This window comes from Canis aureus, chromosome 31, assembly GCF_053574225.1.
Source record: "Canis aureus isolate CA01 chromosome 31, VMU_Caureus_v.1.0, whole genome shotgun sequence".
Lineage (NCBI taxonomy): Eukaryota > Metazoa > Chordata > Mammalia > Carnivora > Canidae > Canis > Canis aureus.
The window spans coordinates 43,985,217-44,005,729 of record NC_135641.1 but is presented as its reverse complement, the minus strand read 5'-3'; the positions used below and the strand labels follow the sequence as shown (position 1 = coordinate 44,005,729).

Here is a 20,513-nt window from a genome sequence, read left to right as displayed (position 1 = left end):
ATAGAAAACACCTAAAAAACCCTGTCCTACTTCATGTTTTAGGAACTTAGCTTTCTTCCTCCAACACTAGGAGTCAGGAGACTGTAAGAGCCAGCCTCCCTAGCAAACCAGTATGTGACCCTTATTTTAAGTTGAAAATTCAGCTACCTCTCTGTAAGATTCATTTAATAAATATTTTAAATGAATGGGATTGATGAAAATATAATTGTCCACATACATGCAAGGCCACATTGATTCAGTTTACAGGCAATGATGCTCGATGCTTAAAAAAATTCAAAGACTTTTTGCAATGCACTCCCCCTTGCATGGCTCAGGATGTATGTTAGGAACGACTAATGTTGGACAAGCCTACTCTGAGAACATAGCTTAGAAATATGCATGTTAATTTAGGATGATATAAATTCAATGTGAAAGTCACTAGATAGATATGGAGAAGGCCGTATGATATAATGGAATACATTTTTGGAATTTAAAAAGATTCTTTAAGAACTTTTTAAAAAATGTAACTTACTGTTGCAAGAAACTAAAATAATTGTTTTATGATAAAAAAATTCTGAAATACTAAAATCAGCTCAGAACACAAATATATTTTCCAAATTGTTTTTTAACTTGTTTATGTCTTTGAAGTAAGTAATTTGGATTAAAAGTCTGAGAGGTTGGTTCAGCTCTTACATTTTCCATCTTACTAAAAATTTGTCAATTTAAAGACCTTCTTTCAGCAATAGAATTTATTCATTTGATTTAGTTCTCTTGAAAATGGAACAGATATTCACACAACTAATTTGAGGATAGAAAAATAATCTAATTTACAATATGTATATCTTGATAAATTCTACACTAAAGTTTTTCCATTTTTAAGACTTCTTTTTCTTCAAATTAAAAAGACACTTGCTATTTTCTTTTGTATCATTTTGATATTTTCTTTGAAGTCAATGGATATTTTAACTTTCTTTTTGAGTACCTAAATAAAAAAATGAAATAGGAGAATTTCTTATTAGATATTTAAGTTTGTCTGTTTTTTCCTCCAAAGCTGAGTTTGTAAATAAATTAGAACATCAAATAGTTTTATTTTCCTAGAGAAAACTATAGATTTTTCCTACACTTCTCTACTAGCCTTCTTTAAAAAAAAAATCATAAATAGAATATCTAAGAGCTTTACAATGTTCTCATTGTTTTTAATACGGCATCAATCCAATTATCAGTTGTCATATCCCATTAAAAATACGATGTACCTGCGAAACTCAGACCTATCAAAAGCATTTGAAACTTAGAGGTACCAGTGGCATTCTTCTAGCTATGACGCAATGCATTCTAGACTTCATTTGGACAAAGCCTTCCTAAGGCAGTTTAGGTAGGCCGGTCGGTTAATAGATTTGTGGGAAAGAAGGAACAGAGAGAGAGAGATGTAAGAATAGGAGGATGGGGTGGAGGAAGGGAGGAGAAAGGGAAAAAGAAAGGAGACCCCTATTTTGAAGCCAATCTACATACCGTGTAGCTACGGTATGAGGCGAAGGTAGTAGATATTTAACATAGGAGACTGTTTCCTAATTCTAGATCATTGCCAGAAAGTCAAAAAAAAAAAGAAAAGATAAGAAAAGAAAAGTGATTGTATGCATCAGCTCATCTTTTCTTGTCCAGTACCTGTCAAGCTCGTCTGAGGAGAAACACACTAAGTAGGAAAATGCAATCGTGGGTCCACGACTCTGATGAGTCTGTTGGTCTGGGAGCAACAAGATAAGATTGTTGCCGAGCACACACAATCCACTGTGTTCTAATTCCCCCTCCTTTTTTATGGGGGATCTTAGCAAGTTAGCAGATGGGACAACTTTGCTGCAAGGTACATTCTTATCCCTGGCTTCCACGGCTGTACTGTGTCAACTTTAGTCGAAAAGAGAGAGCGAGCGAGAGCACGGGAGCGAGAGAAGCATAATGATCAGCGTGCATTTACCTCTCCCCATTCATATGAGCCAATATTGCCAAAAGCTGTTCCTCCCCATGAACAGAAAACGATTGTGCGGTGTGGCCTCCACCCTTTCTTGACTCCTAACATCAAGGCCCGGATGAAAGCTGTGATTACGGCCGTGCTGCTAGCCCATTCTTGTCCGTAAGAACTGGGCGCCGTGTGATGCTGGCTGCCAACTATGATGTAGCGGTCTGCAAAGAGAAGGAAACGAGGGCCATTAAAACAAAATATAGACCTCAACAATGAATTTAATGACATTTACATAATCCTATCGCACAACTGAGCCACAGTTATGTAAAACTGTCCTAATAATTAAGACCTACTTTAACATTTTTCACCCAACTGTCTTGGTTCACACATCTGTGTATATCAAAGCAGAGGCAGCTGCTGGACTCAATTATGATTCCAAAGCTTAGACCCATATTACTGTCCTTTGCAACATGCATATTAATTAAGGAAGGATACAAATATGCCACAGTGAAACCTTTATCTAACATTTTTTCCAGGATCGTAGTGGGAAGTGCCCTGTAAACAATGTGTGTATGCTCAGTAAATATTAATGAACTATTAATACATGTGACGGGGAGCAGTTATTCAGTAGCTGTAAATATCAAACAATGTGGTAGTCATATATGGATTTTGAAATAAATGAAGTATTTAGGGAATTAATTACAGCCTCCAACTCAGAGTTTTAGCTCCTCTGGTTTCTCTGAAGGAAAAAAAAAAAAATCAACATCAACAGTCATCCAAGTACTGTAAAAGTTTTCTTTTCACATGTTTCATAGAACATACAAAATCCATCAGATACAACATAAAGAGACTGACTAATGTCAATAATAAGGCGGAATAAAAGCAAATCTCCAGAGTTTCCTCTGATTTTGCTGCCACTAAGTGTTACTGGTATAGAATTCCATTTATTTCATCAAGTGCTCCCACATCTCCAGGTAAAAAGATTTCTACCCCGAGTGCCATTTTACTCAGAGATGTCCTGTAGCTCAATGGTGCAGACACTGAAGCCAGCCTGCTCGGGTTTGGACCCAGGATATTCAATTTACGAGGTGGGTGACCTTGGAAAATTTATCTCAGCTCTTTATGCCTTAATTTCTTACATAAAAAAATGGAAATACAGGGACGCCTGGGTGGCTCAGTGGTTGAGCATCTGCCTCTGGCTCAGGGCGTGACCCCAGGGTCCTGGGATCGAGTCCCTTGTCGGGCTCCTTGCATGGAGCCTGTTTCTCCCTCTGCCTGTGTCTCTGCCTCTCTCTCTGTGCCTCTCATGAATAAATAAATAAAATATTTAAAAAAATAAAAATGGAAATACAAATAAAACATACATCATTCAGTTACTTTGAGTTGTAAGTGACTTACTATATGTGTAAGGCACTTGGGACAGTGTCTGACACATAGCAAGTACTACCTGTATGTGGAAGGAATGAATTACTCCTTTACCTCATGGCGCCAAAAAGCCATTTGATGGGAAATCGTTGCATGAAGTTATTTCAGTTTTCCATACTGATTTTAAAAGCAGCGATGGATTTGATCTGCCAACATTTTATCAAAATTTAATTAATGATATAAAGAGAGTGGTTGCAAATGTTGAAACACAGGGAATTTATTTACCCACCTCCCAGATATGTGTGAAAGTTGTGCTTGGGATTATCTGTATTCTAGATAAACCATATCTAAAAGCCTAATGATCGTTTCTAATTTTCAGAGTCATTAAATAAGAAAATCATGTGAGTGAACAGCCAATATTTTTGTGTAGAATTCAAATAAACAGAATTTGAGAAGCTTTGTCTATTACACACTGAAGAATACTACTGGTAAATTGATTTTAAGAAACTGATTTTTTTTTTCCTATATTGAATTTCAGTTAGGAAAGTTATTTTACCCTAAAGCGAGTTTTGTATAATTTGGTTTTTCTACAAAAACTAGCACATGTAGCAATGATGATAAATATTTCTGGTGCTTCAATTAGAGATTCTTACGATGGAAATTTGTTGAAATAGTTGAAATGCAACTATGACAATTTCCAAATCCATTCATACCTTGCATTTAAAGACATTAAAATCAGAGGTTGTTCAACATTGCTACTGGAAAGAAATTAGAGGAAATATGAACCTTCCGTAAATATTTTAAGAGTTGGCTGGCAGGAAACTTGGAGAGATGTAAAACCTGATCTCAAAACTCTCCGGGTTATCAATCATGGGGCAATTTGACTGAAGTTGTGGAGAAAAACAATTCCCCAGGGAGAACTTGAGTAAATATCCCAACCAAATCAACAGAAGTGGCACAAGTTTGTGCCACTTTCTAGAACGCTACGTGGCTCAACCTCAGTGTATTCGAAGTGTTGCTATTACGCTCTTCATTAATACATGTATTCGTTAGTTTTACTTTTTTAGCCTACATGATGTTATCTGAAGACGCCATGGACATCCCAATGTGAGGTGTAAAATTATTTAAAGTTCAGCTAGGGGACCATTTCCATCAGCATCTTCAAAACCTAAATCCACACAGACGTGAGGCCGAACTGTCAGTACACCACGGGCCAGACACAGAACATAGGTTAACCCTGAAAGATTCATTTTTGGAGATAAACATGTTTACTTTAAAAAAAAAAGAAAGAAAAAGACATCACAAAACTTTTTTTTTTTTTTTTTTTTTTTTTTTTTTTTTTTTTTTTTCCCTAAAAGGTCCTCTCTTGTTAAAAATCAAAAACTCCAGTGGTTATGGTACGGTGACGAAAGAACAAACAGACAAAAAACCCACGCTGGTTTGGGTAGCTTTTCTTCATAAGGAACATGCCAATTTAACGAGTCTAAACTCTTTTCTCATTTTGGTTTCTTTTTTTCCCCCCTTACACTCTCTATTTAGATTTATTTTTGAAGAAAGTAAGAAAGAGAATAAAGACCTACTTCTTGGTTTCATACTGACTGACTCACTCTTCGAGCGGTATGAACGAGCTACAGCTACAGTGGGGCATTTAATGATGCTCTTACATTGTTACAGAGCGTTTTCTTGTGACGGTTTAATAGATTGTTAATACATTACAGAATCTGTACCTCTCCTTACCTGGAGATGTCAAGCCCTTTAAATATCCAATAACATTAGTAATTGTTTTGAATTTCGTAACTGTCTGAACTTGCATGTTGACAATTCTTTCGTCTGAAAAAAAAAATTATAAGATATTTGCTTTTCTATATCCTCTTGTTTCTTAAAACATTCAACTTAATTTATCAAATGTCGTTATCACAAGAATTCCAAAACAATTGAAAATTTCTAGAAAATCAAAGCTACACCTTCCGGCAAGTACCTACCGAATCCTTCTGTGTAGACTCTATTTTAGGTACTTGTTATACAATGAGGATCAGGCTACAGTTGCTCATAGAACCGCAGTGCAGAGCTATAAAGAGGCAATTTGAGACTCCACATTCAGAGCTGCAGTGAAGTTCAACATGAGAGCACACAGAAGACCTCGGGGAGATGTGGACAACTCACACTTTAAAAAATATGGATCAGATAAAAATATTTCCAAAGAAATTTAAGTGCTTTTCTAGCTTCAGAAAAAGAACATGTGGAAGCTAATTTAATCTTTCCTGCGTGATTCATTATTACGTTATCACATGGAAAACTGTAAACCAGCAATACAGAAATTAAGAGTAAGGATTTCTAAAGCTATACATATTTTTTTGCAGTCTTCATTTTCATCCATGTTGGTTGGTTTCTCACTTTTATTCTAAATCTCCACCGAGTTGCTCTGCCTCTTTGAGTGCTTGTATTCGTGCCTGATACTCAAAAATTTCAACAACAAATAAGGCAAAGACACCACGATCAGGAGACACTTCAGTCACAGTCCTGGAGCCATCTTTGAAGGCCTTTGGGGGTGACGGGTATTAATCATGTACTTGATGGATCCTGGGAAGTCTTGGGGTAGGAGGTTCAAGGGCAGCTAGGAGGTTCTTCTGGGGGGTTGCAGATGGCAATTAGGATGCAGATAATGCGGGGCATCTGGTTGGCTCAGTGGTTGACCATCTGCTTTCAGCTCAGGGCGTGATCCTGGGGTCCTGGGATCGAGTCCCACATGGGGCTCCCCGCAGGGAGCCTGCTTCTCCCTCTGTCTGTGTCTCTGCCTCTCTCTGTGTCTCTCATGAATAAATAAGTAAAATCTTAAAAAAAAAAAAAAAAAAAAAAAAGCAAGCAAGCAAGCAGGTAATGCCAAGTAGCCAGGCTCTACTGACAGGCCTTCAAATGCCACTTTTTTCTACTGGATGAAAATTGTTTAATAATAATAATTGTCTTGTTTCCTTTCATGTACCCTTTCTGGGAATGCAAATGGGAAATCAATATACTGAGTTTATTAAAATTAAAACTAAAACAAGAGTAAAGATTCCCTGAGAGAATGTCTGAGCACCTCAGATATGAGAAATGGAAATTTGCATAAGAGCCCGAGTATTGTGGTTTTTAGCTTAGGTGCTATGCACTTTTGTTTGTTTTAAATTAATATACTTTTTTTTTTTTAATAGCAGTTTCAGATTTACAGGAAAATAGATTGGAAAGTACAAAGTTGTCAAATATCCAGTCTCTCTCCCCCACTCCTATTAACGTTTATCATTTGGGTGATCTAGTGATTATCATTGATAAGCCAACATTAATACATAATTGTTAACCGAAGTCCACGGTTTACATGAGGGCTCACCCTTTGTGTAACCCGTACTATGGATATTGACCACGTATAAGGGAAAGTATCCAAGCTTACAGGATCAAGCAGAGGAGTTTCACTGCCCTACAAACCTCCTGTGCTCTACCTTTTCATCCTTCCCCTACTCACTCCTTATTGAACCACTGATCTTTTAAATTTCTCCATAGTTTTCCTTTTTCTAGAACATTATATAGTTGGACTCATATGGTTGTTTTTTTGTTTTGTTTTGTTTTTAGGGTTTATTTGGGGGGGGTGAACGCGGGGGTGAGGGGCACAGGGAGAGGGAGGAGTGAATCTCAAGCACATGCCCACTGAGCATGGAGTCCTGCACTGCTGGAGCTCACCCCCCTGAGATCATGCCTGGAGCCAAAATCAAGAGTGGGCTGCTTAACTGCCAAGCCACCCAGGCACCCGTCGTATATTTGTTTTTAACGTTTATTTCCCTTCTCTACTTTTGTTCCAAAGAGTTCAGATAAGTGAACTTCAGGCAAGTGACTCATTACTTTAGAGTTTTCTAAAAATCTATTTTTAAAATAGATTTTTTCCAGCTTATTTTTGAGTTAGACATGGATGAAAAAATATTCTCTGGTTTTATAAGATTCTTTTGTTTTCCTCATTTAGAAGTGAGAAAACTTCACAAGATTTGGAAACCTGCAACATAGGGCTTAGAATATTACCTTGCATTAATATAGTTTCTTACAAATTATAGTAGACATTTTCCCATGTACACGCGAGGTCTCATTGGATCTCACTGATTCTTGAAACAACCAAGTGAAATGGGTTCTATTATCTTTATTGAATAAGGCACATGGGGCAGGCCAGGGACTTAAACCAAGGTAAATATAATAATCATATAAATAACATTTTTAGCTAACAATAAAGTCTCTCCCCCTCTAAGACTCTATTTCTTTCATTATGAGATATTCTTCGTATGTATATACAAGAATCAAAACTAATACAACATACTATGATGATCCACATCTAGTTTTCACATATTATTTTACTATATTTCCTTCATTCATATCATTTTTCAGTAATGAATACGATCCCGCAGACTTGGTTATAACCCTAAGGTAAATGCTAATCATTTCAGGTTTTGTTATATAGATTTAGATAGATTGGTAGGTTGATAAGTAGGTAGATATAGGTAGACATGAGCATAGGCACAGATTTAGAAATAAACATACTCCATTATTATATAAGCTTTGATATTTGACAGATATTATTTACCCCCTTTTTTTCCCCACTCAGCATTACGTTTTTCTAACTTTCCATGAATGTAAATGGAGATCTGGTTCATTCATTTAAACTGCTAAGTAGTATTTGGTTGTAAAGTCAATTCCAGCTTATGCTCTAGCTCCGTTACTGAGATCTAGGAGGTTATTTCCACATTTTCAACATTACAGTGTGGCAAAGAGATTTTTTTCTTTGCATTTCTTTTTGCACATGTGCCATTGTTTTCTCCAATTAGATAACTAGAAGTAATGGGTTATAATATATGTGTATCTTCCACTAATATAAAATGTGTTTATTCCACTAATATATATGTATCTTCGACTAATATCTTCAACTAATGTATGGAGAAATTGCTTATCATATTTTTTTTTTTTTTTACTTTTGACAATATGATGGGTACAAAACTCTTCTTATTGCTTTAATTTGCATTTCCCTGGTTACTAGTGAGGTCCATAAATTTTATATATTTTATGTCCAGGTTTTTCATTCATATTCTTTGACATATTCCTTTGAGTTTATCATTTTGGGTATTTTTGTGGGGCTCTTTTATTTTGACTATTATTCTCTTATGAGTTATATGTATTATATATACTTTTCAGTCTGTGGTTTACATTTTCTAGATACTTATTATATTTTAAATATTAATATGGTGAAAACAATAATATTTCAATATTCTCCTTGAGTACTTGTGGGATTTTTATGTTTTGTTGTTTTTACTTTTTTAAGAAACACTATTTTCTAATGTCACAAAATGTTTTCCAAGTATTTTAAAACTGAATTTTCAAATTTGTGTTTTTAATCTAGTCAGACTACATTGTGAAGTAGGTATTCAATATTACCTCTGTGTTGGGATGGTCAGTTGTTCACACATACTTTATTAAAGACATTTGAGGATTGCATTCGGGATGAGTTAAATTAATGAACTCATTTGAGGAGTGTCTTCTGTCCATAAACATTGTATGTCTCTCTATTTCAGTTGTTTTTCAGGTCTTTTTAACAAAGTTTTATATTCTGCTCCAGAAAAGGATTGCACAACCATTATTAATTTATTTTTATGATGGTCCTACTACGACAACAATATATAATATTTATAACTTTTTCTATCGTGTATAAGCACACTATTTAATTTCTCACCTTGGTCTTACAATGAGTCTTCTTGCTAACCTCTGGAGATTGTAATAGTTGATCTATAGAGTTTTTATTTTTGTTAGTTTCAATTTAGGAAATGGCTCACCAGAAAAAGAGAGCTTTGTTTACTTCTTTCAAATTTTATGACTTTCAACTATCATTCTTATCATCCTGTCTAGGGCTGCTAGTGTTATACAGAATAAAAGCATTGAAAGCAGGATTCCCTGGTCCTTCCTTTGTGCTTTTCATTTTTAAAAGAATGTTTCTTGGATCTTACTTTTAAAAAGAAACAAGTGATATTTGCTATAGGTTCCTGGAAAATTCCCTTTCAGATTAAGGAAGAACACTTCTGTTCCTACTTTGCAAAGAGATTTTGTCATAAACAGATGTTGAATCATCTTTTGAGATAATTGAAGGCTTTTCATTTTACTGTGCTAAAAAATGCATATGTTCCTGGACAAAATTCTACTTAGTCATGATATGCTTTCTGTAATTGGCTACTAATGTTTTTAGGATGTTTTCATAAATAAGAGATTGGCTGACAATTTTACTTATCATTTGTCCTTGTCTTGTTTGGGGATCTGGATTATACAACCTCACAAATGTTTAGGGATATTTGCTTCTTTTCCTGGATTTTTCTAAGAGTTTACAGGTAGCACAGGGATTATCCATTTTACAAAGAAGTGCCAGGATTCATACATAAACTATTGAGTTCTCATATTTTGTATGTGGGGTGAGGAAGCAGAGTATATTCTCATTTAATGTATTTTTTCATTTAATTAACATTTTCAAATAAATATTCATGGTTATAAATTCATTCAGATATTTAACATGTTTATTGCTTCTAGTTATTTGCATTTAGTTGTTCACTATATTCTTGTGCTTCCAAAAAAAGGAAAGAAAAAAAAAAAAGAAAATCACTCTGTATATCTATTTTTGTCCGCTTTTCTAACATTAACTCATTCTTGTCTTTTTTTTTCTTTACCAGTTTTGCTAGAAGTATCTAAGTTATTAGTATTTTCAAATGGGATTCGTAGTTCCTCATTATAAATTATTTTTTCACTTCAATATTATATTCTATGCTTACCATTACCTTTGTTCAATTTTATTTGGATGCATTTAAGGTTACAGATTTTTTATATAGATTTAGTATGCTGTTGAAATTAATATATTAATTTCAGCATATGGTCTTTTTATCTTACATTCCAAATTTTAAATTTTTTTACTATTATTCATTATTTTTCAAACACTATTCTTAGTTTGCAAGTTATTTTTTTAAAGATTCATTCATTTATTTATTTTGAGATAAAAAGAGAGAGCGGGGGAAAGAGTGAGAGGGAGAGAAAGAGAGAGAATCAAGCAGACTCCCTGATGAGGCAGGGCTTGATTCCACAAGAGCCTGAGATCATGACCTGAGCCAAACCCAAGTCAGTCACTCAACTGACTGAGCCGTCCAGGCACCACCCATCATTCTTTCTGTAATATATATGATGCATTAGTTCAAATAATTTTAAAGTATTCAAATAGAAGGTGTGTGCTACTATTGACATCTAACTTAATTACAGACAGAAAGCAGGGTCTGTAAGCTTAGTGATTCTTTGATATTATGTGAGATTTGTTTTGTGACCTCTATAGGCCATTACATCTGATAAATAGATTATATACATTTTAATAAAATGTCCCATACAAAAACATGCAATCCCTGTTATATGAGGGCAGCATTTCATATATAAGCCCTGTAGATCAAGGTTGGAAAACTGTGGGGCTGTAACTGTATTCATTGTTCTCTATAATTTCTCTGTTAATTACTGAGGCATGTTAAAGTTCCCCAAATGATTTGTCTTTATCAATTGTCCTGGCAATACTAGCAACCTTTCCTGTGCTTATTTTTAGACTATTTGTTTCTTGTATTCAAGTTTGGAATTCCTATATCTTTCTGACTTCTATATAGAATGCGTAGAGCAATTATTTCTTACATCTTCTTTATCTCCTTTTTTTTCCCTACAGTCTTCCTCCCTTCCTCCCCTCTGATATTAATAAAATCATTCCATCTTTCTTTTCTTTAGCATTTCTCTGATATATATTTTCCCAGCAATGCATTTACTTTTGCCAGGCATCCCAGGAGCATCTCTGGCTCAGGGACAATTTTTATGCATATTTCTTGGCTTACAGTTTCTGTACTACAATAGTAGTGTAAATTCTGAGCTAGGGTTTTTGATTTCTAAATAAGAATTTTTTTTTTATTTCCATCCAGAGTTCAGATAGAAGAAAGAATCCCTGTACTGGTGGGTGGGTCCTTTCTAGTCTTCCTACTACCTGCATCTATGCTACTTACAACTCCCTGCTCCCTATAGACATATAACTATGCCTTCTGTCCTCATGTATTACTATATTCCTACTCTAATTTACCAGAATCCATAATTTTCCAATACCAGGCAATCACAGGGTAAACTATTTTGCTTATTTCTCTGATTTTTTGTTCAATCTTCATTTTTGCCCCTGGATATTTGACTTTCTTTTTTGATAGCAGCTTTTAAATATATAAATACATATATATAAATACATATATATTAAAATATATATAATGTATTTATTCCTAAATTATATTTATTTATTTATTTATTTATTTATTTATTTATTTATTTAAAATATATTTATTTATTTATTCCTGAGAGACACAGAGAGAAGCAGAGACACAGGCAGAGGGAGAACCAGGCTCCATGCAGGGAGCCCATGTGGGACTTGATCCCGGGTCTCCAGGATCACAACCTGAGCCAAAGGCAGATACTCAATCACTGAGCCAACCAGGTGCCCTTTAATAGCTGCTTTTTAAAATGTTTTTTCTTCTATTTCATTGAGTCATTAAAATTTGTATGGAACACTTCAAATATTTTGTCCTGCCCTCTTTCCATACTAAAGTCTAAGATTTCTATCTAGAAGATACATGGAGATCTGAAAACATGAAGACAATCTTTTGCTCTGAGGGGGATGCTATATTTTCATTGGATCTTCCCAACTGGGAGAAGGACCTTTTTATGTATCATTGCACAAAGACAAGACCAAAATAATAATATATAATATAACAAAAGTCACCTTTTCCTCTATTTATTTGCATCCCCATACTTGATCTTGATATTCATACATATTGTTTCAGGATGCCTGTGTGGCTCAGCGGTTGAGCATCTGCTTTTGGCCCAGGGCATGATCTCAGGGTTCTGGGATCTAGTCCCATATCGGGCTCCCTGCATGGAGGCTGCTTCTCCCTCTGCCTGTCTCTCTCTCTCTGTCTCTCTCTCTCTGTCTCTCTCTCTCTTTCTCTCTCTGTGTCTCTCATGAATAAATAAATAAAATCTTTTAAAAAAAGTGCTTATAAAAATACATATTGTTTCATATTATTCCATGCCCATATCTGAAAACAAATATCGTGTTTCCCTTTATGAGAAGCAGCACCATGATCACACTTTCACTTATAACATGAGAGAGCCACCAAAACTTTGGATAAACTCCCATGACACATCTATTGCTGTTGGCATCGCTAATTTAAACAGTCCACTGGTAAGGCAATGTTACTCTTCATAGCAATAACAATAGCAATCCTATACTTTGGAATTTATTCTACAAGAATAACTGAATTCTTCCCAGTATAATGTCTAACTGCAATTACAGAAAATGGCATAGATATCTCAAATAGGGAAATGACTTAGAAAATTGTGGTAATTTGTGTGCCTGTTAAAATGTAAGCATATGAGCACTGGGTGTTATGCTATATGTTGGCAAATCAAACTCCAATAAAAAAAGTAGAATACCAAAAGATATAGATAATGACTGAACTTAGGTAAAAATGTGTTTACAGACAAAATATTAAAAAGGAAAGAGTAATAAATGAAACAAAGACTGGGTTAGGAAGGCCTCCCAGGATCTCCTGGGGTGAAATCTTGTTGTAAAGAGGTTTGAACAAGCCTGAACCCTTGGACATTTATTCTTCTCCTCCAATTTTCAGGCGTGATGGGAATTAAAATCTAAGGAGACCATCTTCTATTGCTCCACCTTATGATACCAAATCCCTGAAAACTGAGGTTGTCTGGGGACCTGGCAGAAAAGGAGAGAGGTTTAGGATGTTTTATTATTGGGGAAACGATGACTACCATTATGCAAACCCAGAAAGATATAAATTAGGTATACATAGATATACCCAAGATATATAATCGACTCCAGCTCTGCGCTCCTAGAAGTCATAAGAGGGTAGCTAATACCTCTAGAGCAACATAAACCCTCAGACCAGAATACTTAGACACCTGGTTGTGCAGCACACAACCACACAACAGAAACAAAATGAACATATATATTACCCAAAGTAAACACTGAAACACACAACACGTGAGTTTAATAAGCATTATAATTAAACACGACAACAGAAGGGGATGCATTAGCGATAAGAAACAACCAGAAAACACTTTCAAAAGAAGAAATAATAGGTAAGGAAATAAACTGATTAAAAGATATATGACAATAGATAGGATGAGTAGATAGAAATGGTAAGTAAGAATATAACTGAAAATTGAATTTAAGAGCTATATCAGGTTGAGGATTGTTTCCAGGAACCACAGAAAAGGGTAAAGAGAGAAAACAGGAAAGTACAATTAAAAATCATGGTGGGTAGAAATAGGAGTTCTAAAAAGGATGCCAGAGGAAGAAGAAGAAGAAAAATAAATGGAGGAGAAGAAATATTTAAAGAAATAATATTATTCCAAAATAGGGCAAAACATCTATATATTTTTGTTTCGTTTTTGTTTTAAAACATTTTATTTATTTACTCATGAGAGTCACAGAGAGAGAGAGAAATAGAGAGAGAGAGAGAGAGAGTGGCAGAGACACAGGCAGAGGTAGAAGCAGGCCCCATGCCAGGAGCCTGATGCAGGACTCGATTCCGGGACCCCGGGGACATGCCCTGGGCTGAAGGCAGATGCTCCATGGCTGAGCCCCCCAAGCGTCCCACATCTATATATTTTATAATGAAGTTTAAAAGCATGTAGGATATAGAGAAAAAGTCTAAAGGTTCTCAGAGTGGAAACCAGATCACTTACAAAAAAAAAAAAAAAAAGAAGAAGAAGAAGAAGAAGAAGAATCAGGTTGATAACAAGCTTCTCAAAAACAACATGACACCAAAAGGCCATAAAATTAAAGAAATTTTTTAAAGAGCCAGAGAAATTTTGAACCTAGATTGTTTGGTAACAAAAAAGGGAGGGCAATGAAGTTGTCCAGCCCTGGAGTAATGGATCTATCAAATGTAGTAAAGCTACTTTTTTGCAAAACCGTAGAGCACCTAGAAGCAATGGAGTAGACAGGGGACAGCAGGGATAGAGCCACAGAGTAATAAGTGAAAAAAAAATAACAGAATCCAAAGACATATTCTCAATGATATGTACAAAAATCTTCACTTCCTTCCTGTTTCTGAATACGTCAGTCCTACAAACTCTTAGGTGAGGTTGGCCAGGATAGCACATCCGGCAGCAGCAGTAGGATATGATGCACAGCGAGCGAGGGGTCATGTGAAGGAAGGCGAGCATCCCAGTGGGTTGTGGTGCTGCATCCCAGGGTGCCGGGGCTGAGGCATGTGGAGCACAGTGTGTGTGTGTGTGTGTGTGTGTCTGTGTCTGTGTCTGTGTGTGTCTAAGCCTGAAAATTGGGAGCGAAGCAACTGTCAGGGGGAACAGAGCAATGAGAGAAGTCAAGGATGAGGACTAAGAATGGCATCTCCATTTCAGGGCTGAACAGCACATTGCCTTGGGAGCTGAAGGGGTCAGGAAGGTAAGCGCCCCACGGATGGGGGACAGGCAGGGCGATTAGTGCAGGCCAGACAGTCCATGTGGGGCTGAGCCCGGCTTTTCTGTCGGACCCACAACGGAGTGAGAAAGGCTTTCTTACGGAGGAAGGAGTAATGACATCAGTGGAGTACACGCAAGGGAAGTAATGACCCAGCTCATATTCAAGGGCATGACCCGCACAGGATCTCTCATTGTTAGTGAAGAGACTAGAAACATGGGAAGAGAAAAACAGCAGGTATTCGTAGGTCCTTTCGGTGTCTCAATAGATATACATAGATATAAAACTAAATAAAGATATAATTTGAATGTACATACATGTATATCTATACAGATTTAAATTAAATATATTAAATATATTAAATTAAATTAAATTAAATATATTATATTTAAATTAAATATATTCTCCCCAGTTTTGTTTACTAAGTACTGAAGGAAGTAACACTCCAATGGCCATGAGCTCATCTAGGATCCACATCTTGTTTTCCAGATATCATTCTCTACTTGAAAGATAGGACTTTTTTAGAGAAACGGCTGGTAACATGGTTGGGGCTGGGGAGTACAAAATGATTTGATATATCAGATTTCTGTTGTATCAAAAATGAAGGAGATTTGCAAATCATGAGAATATGCCACAGACAGGACCTAGGTTGAAGGTGCTATTTCGGGCTGACCCGGGACAACTTGAGTATCACAATAAAAGTAGTACCAGCCTATAACCCATTGAATGAAGCGGGGATATAAATCCTAACCATATTATAAATTGATACTACATGTATAAATAAAAACCCAAACAAACAGGAAAAAGAAAGCTCTTCTTTAGAGCAGAATGTCAACCCGTAAAAGCAGAGGGATGATGAACTTCGAAGGTCACTTTTGGCTCAGCTTGGTAAGGACTAATTGGCCCCAAAGCATAAATAATTGTTAAAACTAGTGGGTGGGCATAGGAGGGGGTGGGGACAGGAGCTCTGTATGATTTCAAATAATTATTAATTGTATAAAGAAAGAAATTTAAAAATAATAACTTCAACGAGGAGCCCTCACAGATTCTTGATGAATTAAATGATCAAAGTTAGCATTCCCAGTAATGGGACAAATTGATATCAGCAATGGGGCCGGGGGGGGGAGGGACAGTCTCACTCTGTAATGTTGCTGCCAAAGATGCAGCAGCTGAAATTATTTATGGGAAAACATGAGCTAAACCCACACTGGGGAACATTCTACAGGTAGCTGGCATGTAAGCTTCAAAATTGATAAAGCCATGAAAGTCAAACAGAGACTGAGACTATTCCGGATTTAAGGAAACAGGCCACTTGGTAACTCCCAACACAGGACTCTAGATCCCGTTGCTACTTAGGTCATTACTGACACAACTAAGATTTGCACGGGGCCTCCGGGGTGAGTACCCGACAGCCACGTATGCACGTTTCATTCATGATCGTGATGGTTGTGTGGTCTGCAGGGACAATGTCACCGCTTTTGGGGGAATTCGGATGTGATGGGTCATCTTGGTGGTAGTTTGCTCTCAGGTAGTTGAGAAAAAAAAATTATTTGTGCTAGTCTTGAAACTTTGCTGGAAGTTCACATTTATTTCAAAATTAAAAAAAACAACAACAACATTTAGAATGAGAAAATCCTGGATAACATTTAGATGTCACTTATTATTTAAAAAGTCGGTGCGTGTGTGTGCGTGTGTGTATTGCTACTTTAAGATAACATTTCCAGCTCACATTTGCCAAATGCTTTCTGTCTTTCATGCTTCAAAGTTTGATGGCAGCTTTAAATTTAATGTGTGAAGTTCAAAAGATTTCAAGATGACAAAAATGCGTTCCACTCAGAGAACATTTGTATTCAAATAGGGTGAGGAGACCTAAAAGTAGTTGCCCTCTCTCTAGTCCTGAATTTCATCACGTGCAGAGAAAAATATCCTACTACAGAAATTCTTTTCCAGGGGCAATTCTGCCTCATATTCCATTGCTATTGTGAAGACTCGATTAATCCTGGTCTCCTGGGCAGCCCGGGTGGCCCAGGGGTTTAGGGCCTGCCTTCAGCCCAGGGTGTGATCCTGGAGACCCGGGGTCGAGTCCCACGTCAGGCTCCCTGCATGGAGCCTGCTTCTCTCTTTCTCTCTCTCTCTCTCTCTCTCTCTCTCTCTCTGTCTCTTGTGAATAAATAAATAAAATCTTAAAAAACAATCCTGGTCTCCTTCACTCAGCTAACAAAGCCTCATCTCCACCTGCACTGTGAGTAAGCGGGACTCAGCATCTAGGAAAAGTCCCATCCCCATTTGGAGAGATTTGAGGACTAAAAGTTGCAACGAACTCTGAATCCTAATTCCACTAAATAAGCTGTCGTTGGTTTCTTCAACATAGTTCTTGCTAGGATTCCTAATTTTAATTATTTGCCTCATTCTGTGCACCTGACTCTCTTTTTAGCTGCCTGACTCTAGAAAAGAACTTCTAGGATGGGGGCTGTGATTTGTTTTCTTTGTTTTTCAATTTCCCTGAAATCTAGAATCACACTTTTGGTGGCTGGGACTTCATAAACCGCTAGCATCTCTCCTAAATGCCAACTGCTTCTCTAAATATCTGAGTATAAACTGCTTCTGGATTCTATGTCATCACAGCTTGTCTAGGTTTCTCAGTGCTCCATTTCTCCACGTGAGATCTCTCCATTGCCAAATGTTTTTCTGAATCAATATACCATTGGTTGATATCTTATACTAGATCAAGGGTCTTATGGGAATTATTGGTCAACTGACATGGCACACATGCTAACCAATCAGAATGCACTGGCAGCAAATGACTGGAATGCCCACACCAACAGATGCAAACTGATATCCCTGCCCCAGATGCTGTTTTTCTTGCCATATTGTAATTTTTTCAGGAGCTCCATTTCAGTCTATCCTGCAGGGAACATCACCTTACACAAGAATTCTACAGAAGGGGCACCTGGGTGGCTCAGTAGGTTTAGCGTCTGACCTTGGCTCGAGTCATGACCTCAGGGTTGTGTGGTTGAGCCCTGTGTCAGGCTATGAGCGCAGCAGGGAGTCTGCTTTTCCCTCTCTCTCTGCCTTTTCCCCCATTTGTGCATGCATGAAGAAAAAAAAAGAGTTCTACATAAGAGTCTGCACAAATTCTAGTCCTAAGACCTGACTAGATCCACCAGGGCCCCCCTCACCTGATGTGATACGCCTTACCATATCCTGGATACTGACAATAACACCAACTACCAAAGAAAAGGTTCTTCAACCATTTTATCCACTAATTACAATAATGACTTTTATAACAGAAGCCTTAAGAATTTCAAGTTTATTAAAAATAAAAGGGACAGAGGAACGAGTTAAATAAAATCACGAGGAAGCATTCCACAAATCTAGAATGTAGGGCACATTCAGGACAACAGACTTGTTCCAAAGTTCCCAGTGTTAAGAGAAGAAAAAGAGGTTAGATTAGACGATTAGATTAGATTAGATTAGATTAGATTAGATTAGATTAGATTAGAAGGGATGCTAGCTTAGAAGGGATGCAATTTATAGGCCTGGCTTGGTTTGGATAAACCCACTGTAAAAAATTGGGATGCCTGGTAAAACAGCATAGTTTGTGCATCAAATAAGGTAAAGTTTACTGTCATGAAAAAGTGGATATATTTAATTAGATAGACATATTTCAAAATAATATGTATAGTATGATCTCCTTTTGGTTAAAACAAACAAAACAAAACAAAACAAAACAACACAAAACCTCCAAATGTGTATATATAAATCCAGAAGGATTTAAACTAGGTTTTGATACTGGTAATTACTGGGTGGGAGGAATATGTTCTGGACTGAGCTGTTTGTCTTCAAAATCACATGTTGAAGCCCTGGCCCCCACCATAGCTGCATTTGGAGATACGGCCTTTCAGGAGATAATTCAGGTTAAATGAGGTCTCAAGGGTGGGAATTTCATCTGATAGGACTAGAGTCCTTATAAAAAAGAGAGAGAAACACCACAGGGTTCTCCCTCTGCTTCTGTGTGCGCAGAGAAAAGTCCATGTGAGGACACAGAGAAGGCAGCCGTCTGCAAGCCAGCAAGAGAGCTCTCACCAGAAAGCAAATTTTCTGGCACCGTGAGCTTGGAGTTCCCAGCCTTCAGAAGTGTGAGAAAAATAAATGTCTGTTGTTTAAGCTACCAGGTCTGTGGTATCTTGTAATGGAAGCCCAACATGACTAATACAGAATGTGTGGATTTGCTTCTCTGTTTTTACTCATCTCTCTTTTCTAACTCTTAGCAAACATTAGCTGATTTGTAATGATAGAAATTAAAGAGAAAAGTAAAATCGCCAAATCTGTTTCAGTGCTGCAAAGTTTTCATTCTGAAAAAGTGAGACCAGCATACAAATACTGAATGAAAACTGTCGGCTTGGTCCTTTTCACATTAGTAGCTATCCCTGAGTCTACACACACACACACACACACACACACACACGTATGTGTGTATTCTTATGAACCTGCATGCATTTTGGAAAAAAAAATAAAGTTTAATATTATTATTTTCAATTAGCAAAATTACCTAAGTAGGAAGATGTTTTAAAGAATATGAAACTCAGGAAAAAATAACTTACCTTTTTTATATCCCTTCTAAGAGTGAAAACTGATCAACAGAGTTTCTACATCTTTCTACCAAACCACTCCACAAATCACAAATTATCAGATTTGTCAGTAGACTCCTCATCTGCAACACTAGCCTAGTACTGCATATTTCCCACATTTCCATCCAGATCTATTTTCACCCTTCACCTAGCTCTGTGTCCCAAGGAGCTGGCCTCTACCTCTACGGAGAACATCTACCGGGCTCTTCTGTTCTTGGCTTTAGGTTGATTTTAGCCAGAAGAAGACATCGATACGTGATCAGCAGGTTGAATAAGAGAAAGATTAGAGTACGTGCATTCTATTACCCTCCCTGCCGGTCACTTGCTGGTAATGACTGCACTCCTTGACTGAAAGCCAGGGCTCCTGTCACACTGCCCTCTCCTACCCCCTGAGGACTTGTTAGTTTCCGAAACTACTCTCCCTTCTTGGGCTTTTAGGTTTACAGGTAGTAACAATTACTAGCCTCAGGGTGGTTCACCATCCCTTTTTCTTTCTTTTAAGATTTATTTATTTTAGAGTGAGAGAGAGAGAGAGAGAGCGAGTGAGCAGGGGATGGGTAGAGAAAGCAAGAGAGAGAGAGCATCACAAGCAGACTCCGTACTGAGTGTGAAGCCCAACGGGACTTGATGTAAGAACCCTGAGATCATCACCTGAGCCAAAAATCAAGAATCTGCTGCTTAACCAGTTGAACTCACCAGATGCCTCTCACCATCCCTTTTCTATTCCCCTTTACCTATTTACAATTACGCATAGGCCCTTGGCCAAACTCCCACGGATTGCCATTTTTGGTGTGGGTGTCATCGATTTCCTGACGGTAACCTGATTTATATGTTGACTGACTTAGGTATATTTACTGAGTCATCTATATGTGTTGCCAGGAAAAAAATAGATGCTGAGGAGGAGAAGAATTTCTTTTATAGTATTAGGACAGACTAGGATATTCAGGCCAACTTTCCCACTGAAAGTGCTTTACAATGCTGAATAAAACACAAAACGAATCTTGTTAACAGCATCTAAGAACTAGAAGGTAAA

At 37.0% G+C, this 20,513-nt stretch overlaps 1 protein-coding gene across 6 annotated transcripts in view; it reads right to left on the bottom strand.

The window, feature by feature from the left end:
- Positions 1–20,513, bottom strand: part of NAALADL2 (N-acetylated alpha-linked acidic dipeptidase like 2) — a 1,263,364-nt gene that overhangs the window by 291,597 nt on the left and 951,254 nt on the right. For 5 of the 6 annotated variants that reach the window (XM_077880384.1, XM_077880385.1, XM_077880381.1 and 2 more), the window contains 2 exons: positions 5,036–5,128; positions 1,949–2,154 (listed from right to left, as the gene is read on the bottom strand). In XM_077880384.1, coding sequence (XP_077736510.1) covers positions 1,949–2,154; positions 5,036–5,128 — 299 coding nt within the window. The remainder of the gene's footprint in view (positions 1–1,948; positions 2,155–5,035; positions 5,129–20,513) is intronic. The other variant, XM_077880382.1, reaches the window with a different exon arrangement.